The sequence below is a fragment of the Propithecus coquereli genome, unplaced genomic scaffold, assembly GCF_000956105.1.
Source record: "Propithecus coquereli isolate 6110/MARCELLA unplaced genomic scaffold, Pcoq_1.0 Scaffold14, whole genome shotgun sequence".
Classification (NCBI taxonomy): Eukaryota; Metazoa; Chordata; class Mammalia; order Primates; family Indriidae; genus Propithecus; species Propithecus coquereli.
The window spans coordinates 6868008-6876848 of NW_012138302.1; the positions used below are offsets into that span (position 1 = coordinate 6868008).

General features: G+C 36.0%; 1 protein-coding gene across 1 annotated transcript in view; it reads right to left on the reverse strand.

The window, feature by feature from the left end:
* Positions 1–8841, reverse strand: part of INADL (InaD-like (Drosophila)) — a 339614-nt gene that overhangs the window by 228833 nt on the left and 101940 nt on the right. The window contains exons 15-17 of the mRNA XM_012639332.1: positions 8086–8202; positions 5824–6219; positions 352–475 (exon numbers count right to left, since the gene is read on the reverse strand). Coding sequence (XP_012494786.1) covers positions 352–475; positions 5824–6219; positions 8086–8202 — 637 coding nt within the window. The remainder of the gene's footprint in view (positions 1–351; positions 476–5823; positions 6220–8085; positions 8203–8841) is intronic.

Consider the following 8841-nt stretch of genomic DNA (forward strand, 5'->3'; position numbering starts at 1 on the left):
ACTCATGAGCTAACAATATCACTTAAGAGCATCAGAGATTTTAATATATATTAGTAGAGACTTATTTCAGATTCAGTGTAAGGTACTAGCTTGAGTTTCAATCTGCACTGCTAATAAAAAGCAAAACGAGGCAGAGAAAATGTGGCCCCCTCAGAATGTAGAATTTAAGTTAAAATATGAGCCATGTTTATTCTTTCAGGTATTAGGAAGCAAATTAACAAATAAGCCAGATTTAAATGTAAAATATCATAATGAATAAAAACATGATAGTAAATTCATTGTATACAAACATAAAACTGAAAGACTGAAAAACAATGTAATTTGTGTTTATGCGAAACAAAAGCCACAAACCTAAATCCAGACTGCTTTTTGCTAATGAATTAAGATTTTCCAGATCATCAAATCTGCCTTGCTGACTGTTTCCTTCAGTTGACGGTATGGATGGTAGAGAATCCATGCCAAAGTTTTCTTCCATCTTGAGAGGAAGAAAAATAGAAATGCATTAGTACTTTATGAAAAACGTGGAACACTGTAATGTTGTTCAAACCAGATAATGCTGACAGTGGAAAGCTGGCCCTGCAAACAGGCATACTCCAGTAATGGTTTAGTGGTAAGCAGTAACAAATGCTGTAGCTTAATATTTGCAAGAGTACAGGTTAGTAACACCTGTTTTAACCACTTAATTTTTAACAAAAGCTTTGTTTTACAAACATTAATAAATGGATTTAAATTAACATTTACCAAGGTGGAGGAATAAAAGATCTATCAAGGCAAGGTTGATTGCTGACATACACAACCTCCTGGATCATGTTGCTGATGTCCTCAATTTAAATAGCTTCATTGCTGATCCCAAAAGACAGAGTGAATTTTCATATCTCTAAGCCTTTGCACTGCCCTTCCATGCACTCTTATCTGCCTGGTAAATACCTCATTACCCGAACCTGAAACCTATAGATAAGTGCCACAGATAACTTACTGCACTTCCTCTCGTCTGTCTTTTATACATATCTTTCATGGTTGTTGAAAGTAACAAATTTCCAGAATGCTAAAATGTTTGTGTCCTCCCCCCAAAAATTAGTATGTTGAAATCTTAACCCCCAAGGTGAAGGTATTAATATTAAGAGCTGGGCTTTTTGTAATTAGGTCATAGGGGTGGAATCCTCACGAATGCGGTTACTGCCCTTATAAAACAGGACCAAGGGAGCTCATTCTACTCTTGTACCATGTGAGGACACAGCTAGAGGGCGCCATTTACAAACCAGAAAGGGGGCCCCCACCAGACACTGACTCTGCCTGCACCCTGATCTCGGACTTCCCAGCCTCAAGAACTGTGAGAAATAAATTTCTGTTGTTTATAAAGCTACCCAGAGTTAATGGTATTTTGTTACAGTAGCCCAAATAGACTAAGAAAGAGAACATATAATTTTCACTTAAGTATCTTATTACGATATTTTTAAAAATTTTGTAAGCATAAATTTAAATGAGCACTTTATAGCCACCATAGAAACATACCTTAATTAATCTAAGGTAAATAACAGTATGTTATACTTTATTGTTGGAAATTTTGGTTTTTCAAAACAAAAACGTGAAATATATGTTTTACAATGGCCCACTTTTTTTGGTAAAGTTACATTGGTCAGACTTCAATGGTAAGAGAAGGATCTCTCATGAACTGGTATACCAAATATTACTAGCTTTCTCCAAACAGATTATGAATATAGGTAAGTATGTAAATAGATACCTAGTGGCACCTAAAGAACACAGAATTCAACTCAAATATTTAACAGGAGTAAGAAAGGACATCTAACTACTTAGTTGCCTACAGTAAAATAAGCAAGAAGAACTTAGAGAAGGGAGTAAGGCAGAGACGGCAGGTACCGAGCACTTAAAAAGAAGAAATTTTACAGTAATTTTGGACCATCTGGACATTTTTTTAAAGAGTTAATGGCAATTATGTTAATAGTAACTGAAGAATAAGAGAATTGATACCCCAATCTGGGATTTCAGTATAGTGGGCATGAGAGATTGGAGCTTTAGAAAAACGAATTGCTGTTTTTTTATAAAAAGAGAAGAAAATAAGAACATACACTTTTTCTCAGGTAAATAACCCTCAGTCAAAAAGAACTAAATCTTTAAACAATAGACAAAGAGGCTGGGCACACTGGCTCGTGGCTGTAATCCCAGCACTTTGGGAGGTGGAGGCAGGAGGATGGCTTGAGGCCAGGAGTTCAAGATCAGCCTGGGCAACACAGCAAGACTATGAAAAGATAAAAAAAATCAGCTGGGTGTGGTGGCGCACACCTGTAGTCCCAGCTACTCAGGAGGCTGAAGCAGGCGGATCATTGAGCCCAGAGGTTTGGGGTTGCAGGGAGCTATGATGACTCTAGCCTGAACAACAGAGGGAGACCCTGTCTCAAACAAAACAAAACAAAACAAAAATAATGGACAAAGAACTTGAATAGACACTTCTAGAAAGAATATAAAAAGATGGCCAGTAAGCAGTTGAAGGGCTGTTCAACATCACTAATTATTAGGGAAATGTAAATTAAAAACACAAGGATATAGCACTTTACACTCATAAAAACAAACACAAACACAAAAACCCCAGCAAACAACAAGTGTTAGGATGTGGAGAAACTGGAAACCTTGTGCATTGTTGGTGGGAATGTAAAATAGTGCAGCTTCTATGGAAAACAGTATGGTGTTCCTCAAAAATTAAATATAAAATTATCCTATGATCTATAATAGCAATTCCACTTCTGAGTACAGAAGCCTCTAATTTTAACCATTTAGTGAGCTAGCTACTTCTTTTGTTGCATTCAATATGCATACCAATAAACCTTTAATGTCTTTTTTCAGTTTAATTTGAACCCCTCCAAGCACAAACACAAGAGGGCAGAGGGAAAGTTTTGGGAATATTATTTCAGCCTTAAAAAGGGAGAAAATTCTGACACCTACCACAACATGGATGAACCTTGAAGACGATATACTAAGTGAAATAAACAAGACACAAAAGAACAAATATTACATGATCCTACTTCTATGAGGTGCTTAGTGTAGTCAAATTCTTAAGAGACAGAAAATAAAATGATGGTTGGTTGCCAGGAGACAAGGGGAGGAGAGAAAGAACAGTTATTATTTAATGGGTTTCAGCGTGGGAACATAAAAAGTTCTAGAGATAGATGGTGATGATGGTTCCACAATAAAGGAAGTGTAATCAATGCTGCTGAACTGTATACCTAAAAATGGTTAAATAAATGGTAAATTGTGTGTTATGTGTATTTTACCATAATTTAAAAACAAACAAAACAGGTCTATAAATCATGGTTTCACCCTTCAACTAAAATGGAATAGGAGAGTGATAGAGAAAGATAAACTGTGAAGTAGTTAGGTACTATCTGCATTCTACAAATACAGCTATATCTGCAGCCCAAAATGGAGATTACAACCATGACAGAAATGATAATGTTCCTCCACCCTTCTGGAGGGCACCTCTAAATAGAAGATTCTAAAATCCTCTTAGGGATGGCAATATTAGGTAATATTATTAGATAACAAATTATCACAGGGCTCCATCAGTAATAACAGGTGGGCAAATAAAGATCTGAGCCCACCCTAATCATATGGCTGTAACTGTCATCGCTGTGGAAGGGAGGAAAAATGTCAATGCCCTAAGCAAGCACATATAATTATTTAAAGAAAATAAAATACCGTTTATGCAAGATACATTAGGGTTGAAAATCTTAATGCCACTTTGGGGAGTTTATAGAGGTTACCTCTGTAACTTTAAAGTAAATAATTAAATGTATGAATAGGCAAAAAATTTTTACATTTTACAGGTTTTAAAATACAAATGTTTAACTAAACTTATAAAGTAAATATTATGAATACACATTTGACCTTTTCCTCTATAGCCTTAAACGTGTGTATGTTAAAATGGACTGATATTTCAGGTTGCCTTTTATTTGGGTAAATAGAAAAGTTTTTTACAGAAGAAAATAGCTATGTCAAGTGAATATGGCTGAATCAATGGGAAATTAAAAAAAAGGGAAGCTAGGAAACTTAACAGATTTAGTAATTAGGATACATGTCCTTCAAATTGTGAGCACTGACAGTTGTTTTAAACAAGCCTTTCAAAGAGCACTTTAACAAATAATAGAGTAAGTGGTTACATTGTTAAGAGCATCAATATAAGCTTATAAGAGGGTTTTTTAAAAACCCCAATATTATGCAAATGAGTAGAGATAAGAATAAAATTTTGAGTGACAGCATGGATTTAAAAATTGCTGTATCTCAAACAACCTAGTTAGAAATGAAGATGATATATTTGGAAAGCTGCGTTAAATGATCAAAAAGTGACAATGTAGATACTGACATTAAATATGCATTGAAAGAATTTGAATAAAATTATATGATTAAATGTCAGAAGAGGCAAAAATTTAACATTTTAGGAGGTTTTAAAATTGAATGTTTAACTAAACTTATAAAGTCAATATTATGAATATACCTTTGACCATCTCATCTATAGCCTTAAATGTTTATAATATCTCAAAATGGACTGATATTTCAGATTGCCCTTTCTTTGGATAAACAGAAAATTTTCTTTTCATAGAGGAAAATGGCCATAACAAATATTTATGAGTATTCAGTCATCTATAATTCCAATTAGCTCTCTATAACTGAATACATATTCTGCTTGGGCTTGAGCACTGACAGATCCCAGGAGGGGGACTGGCACAGGTAAAAAGCACCGATGCCAGTGGACATACTGGACAATAACGTGTCACCTCTCTCCACGTCCAGGCACCATCCATGCATTCCAAAAACACCTGTTCTTGGTAGACTGCCCAGGGCCCTCTATCATGGGGGAGTCCTGCGGGGTCCCATAAAAACAGAAAGCACAGCACCTTGCCTAGCAGAGGGATCCACGAGCATTTGCAACAGGGAAAAGGGAGGAAATGTCTGAAGGAGACGAGGGAAGAAACCACTTGTACCTGCCATGTGGGAGAGCAAGCGGAGGCATGCTTTGCACGTCACAACAGGAACGCCGCCAGCCTCGGTGAGGGCAGCGCCATCCCGCATCTGAACATACTGCTAAGTTGCCTTTTTAAAAAACATCCCTATACAGTAATCTTTTCATTTGCCTGAAAGTTAATTCAGGGCAGGAAATAAAGAAACAAAAACATTTTTAAAAGTCGCTAATGAAGGATTCCAGTTGGTGACTGGTTGACTATATAATCTTATGAAAAAATAAAGCTGATTAGTGATTTAATAGTAAGGACAAACCTACTAAACCATAATGCTTTCCTGCCATACTATCTATTTATAACTTTAAGATAATTTCTTAGAGATCAGTGCTTTCATACCATATATAACACAGAAAACAATGTGGATCACTAAGACACAAACAACAATATATTTATAATCAATTTTGCCTTGATTTTCCCTGATAAACATGCCATGCAAGAAATATAGAGCTGTGTTTCCCTGGGGAAATTAAAAAGAAATCACAAATGTTATTATAAAAGAACTCTTTCCTGAAATGAGAAACTTAGGAGAAAAACATCACTAAAAAGGAAAGCAAAAAACCACTACAGTAGCAAGGCAACTGCAGCTTATGGACTCCCAAGAGAAGTTGTGTAATACAGAAAAGATGAGCTTATACTTATAGCTAGACACTGTATGGTACATCTTGCAAACAACACTTAATTATAAAAAGGCCCATTAAATTTTGTTTAGTATTTTTAAGTTACATGAGTTAGAGACAGGACTAGGCAAAGAGAGCAGGGAGGAAGATGTACAGTATCTGTTCTAATCCCTTACCGTGTTTTCAGGGCAATAGCCATACTGCTGTGTCTCCTGGGAATACACGCTCCTCATGGATCTTCCTTCTTGAGACCCAGGAGGTTCACTGTCCTGTAACCACTGTGTAGCAAAGTGAAATTCCTTCATGGAGGGCACAGGAGGGGCCTCTTGAATGTGTGACGAGGGATACAACTCCATGGACTGAAAGTGATCTTGATACAGCTCATATTCTTCATCGACAAGCATTTCCCTTTCTTCACCCATCTCCGGCAACCTAGGAGTCAGAAATTCACGCATCTCCCAGGCCTCCTTGCTGTTGTCTATCTCTTTTTGTTGGGACTGGAAAGCCTTTCCCAAATCTAGAAACGGTTCATCTACAAGTTCTTCCTTAAAATGTGGTTCATCTCTAAATCCCTGTAAATAAAAGTTGCAAAAAATGTCATACACATGAACTGGAAAATTAAAATGCTGACATTAAGGCAATGTACCACCGTATATACCAATGCACAGCTAACACGCACAGCCCTCCATCGCAGACAAGGAGAAACACAGGCTCACTTCCACACAATCCTCAACCCAGAAAAGGGACAAACAGGAAAATAAGAGGCAGAAATCTGCCTGTGGCAAGGTGAATGATTCTTCCAAACCTTCTAAAAGGTTCATTACACATTAACCACCTGGAAATTCTCCATCAGAAATAGGAATTTTGTTAAGCCATTACGCTAAATATTTAACCCATGCACCTAATATTAAAAGTGGTACATAAATATAGATTCATTTCATACTATTACTTAAAAAAGCAAAGATTGAAAAGGTCAGGTAACTAAGTAGACTAAGTAACTAAAAAGAAATTACGGCTATTCAAATGTTCAAAAAACATTCCCTATAGACTAAAGATAAGGTGAGTTATGTCTAACTACCTTGAGTATGGCTTTTATAATATAACAAATAATAGAAGTGTATTTTTTCAGCTGTGTTGAAAATATAATAGAAAGGAATGCATACAATATACTGTTAAATTAATTTATATTTCACTAATCAGAATAGCTAGGACATACCACTGAAACTAAATGTGCAGAAACTTGTTGAGTTCTCAGCTAAAGCCTGATGAATATATGGATTTGCTAAGCCTTCGGCCTAACCCTGGGAAATGTCTGGGTGCTGGACACAATGCAGCCCAATTCCTTCTAAGAGATCAGTGATACTTCCTATTTTAAGTCCTACTCATTATTACTACATGTAAATTTCTTTTTTCTATTGCTTCTTCCTCACAACTAAACATCATTGTGGTAAAGCTTTTAAATTAATTTAGTATACCAAATATTATAACCTAGTTATTTCCCCCAAAAAAATTGTGGTTAGAAAATATATTTGAACACATCACATAACAAAATTTTAATGAAAAATGTCTACACTGAAAAATATAATGGACATTACAGGAACGGATATCAGCTTGAGATACTGTCAACATATTATACAAAGAATATCACTAGGCAGTTGTTACCAAGTAAAGCAAAACCATACTCCAACTGCAAAGAACAACATAAGACAATTCCTTTTAAGAATAAAAAAGGAGGGGCTAGGTGCAGTGACTCACACCTGTAATCCTAGCACTCTGGAAGGCCAAGGCAGGAGGACCCCTTGAGGCCAGGAGTTTAAGACCAGCCCGAGCAGGAACAAGACCCCATCTCTCCCAAAATAAAAAAAGTTAGTAGGGCCTTGTGGTGTGCACGTGTAATCCCAGCTACTTGGGAGGCTGAGGCAGGAGGATCGCTTTAGCCCAGGAGTTGAAGTTGCAGTGAGCTATGATGATGCCACCGCACTCTTTCCAGGATGACAAGAGTGAGACCCTGTCTCAAAAAAAAAAGGACTAAAAAGGGAAAAGCTTCAAAATAAATTTTGTGAATTTAAAGCATAAAGTAGGGTTTGACTAAATAAGCCTTTTCTTTAGAAAGTATTCAATATGAAATTTTTTGGTATAGTTCCATTTTCTAACAGCATTGTAAATGTAGGTCTATTTTCTACCCCCCTAAAACTTTAGGAATGTATTAGTGATATAAAGTATGTCTGTTCTTTGACAATGCCTTACATCTTGCCTGTGTCATTCAGAAAGGCAATGTGACATAGGAAGAAAAAGATTTCAGTTTAATTAAAAAAAAAAAAGAGAGGGAGATTAATTTATATCTATTTAGCTAAGGGATGGGGACAAGCTTTTGTCTTCTTTACAGAAACTGTAGCTCACAGCAAATCATTCAAATGGGAAATAAATTTACTAAATACCTTGGGTGCTTCGAGTATTAAAGATGAATTTAAATCATGAATTGTTTCTGAAAGTTCAGTCTTATCTTCATTATTGCTTGAATGTAAAATATAACAACTTTCTTCTTTATCATCTTCCTGAAAACATAAGCCACGTTTATAATCAAGAAAATACCTTAGTCTCAAACTCTCTTCAGATTCTCATATTCCCATTAAGTGCAGCAAGTACAAAACACAGTTTATGCAAAGTGTTTCATTACAACAAGCTTTAACAATTAGAAAGAAAGCCATGTTCAGGTTAGAGCTTCTCAATTTTTTTTTAAAAGTATTTCTTAAAGAAAAATCACTTTCGTAGGAAAAGACCTTGTATATTTAGCTATCTATGTACCAGGTACAAATTTAAATCCTTTAAATATATTTACTGTAATAATTAATATGTTAATATATACTCTAAGAAGGTAGATGCTCTTATTAACCCTATTTTACCAGTGAGTAAAAGGGGACACAGTAATTTGCCCAACGTTACATGACTAGTCAGTTACACACCCAGGATCTGAAGGCTGGCTGACTGGCTGTAGAGCGTATGTTCTCAATTAACCACGTCACGCGAGCCCCATCTTATAGGTGAGCAAAGTGGAAGCTGGTGAGGTTAAATAACTGGCCCAAGGACACAAAGCCTTGCAAACTACAGAATTAAGCAAAAACCTATAGCTGTCTGGCTCAAGAGTTCTACTGCCAGTTCTATCTTGTTAGTTCTGAAAATATAACACAATTTTC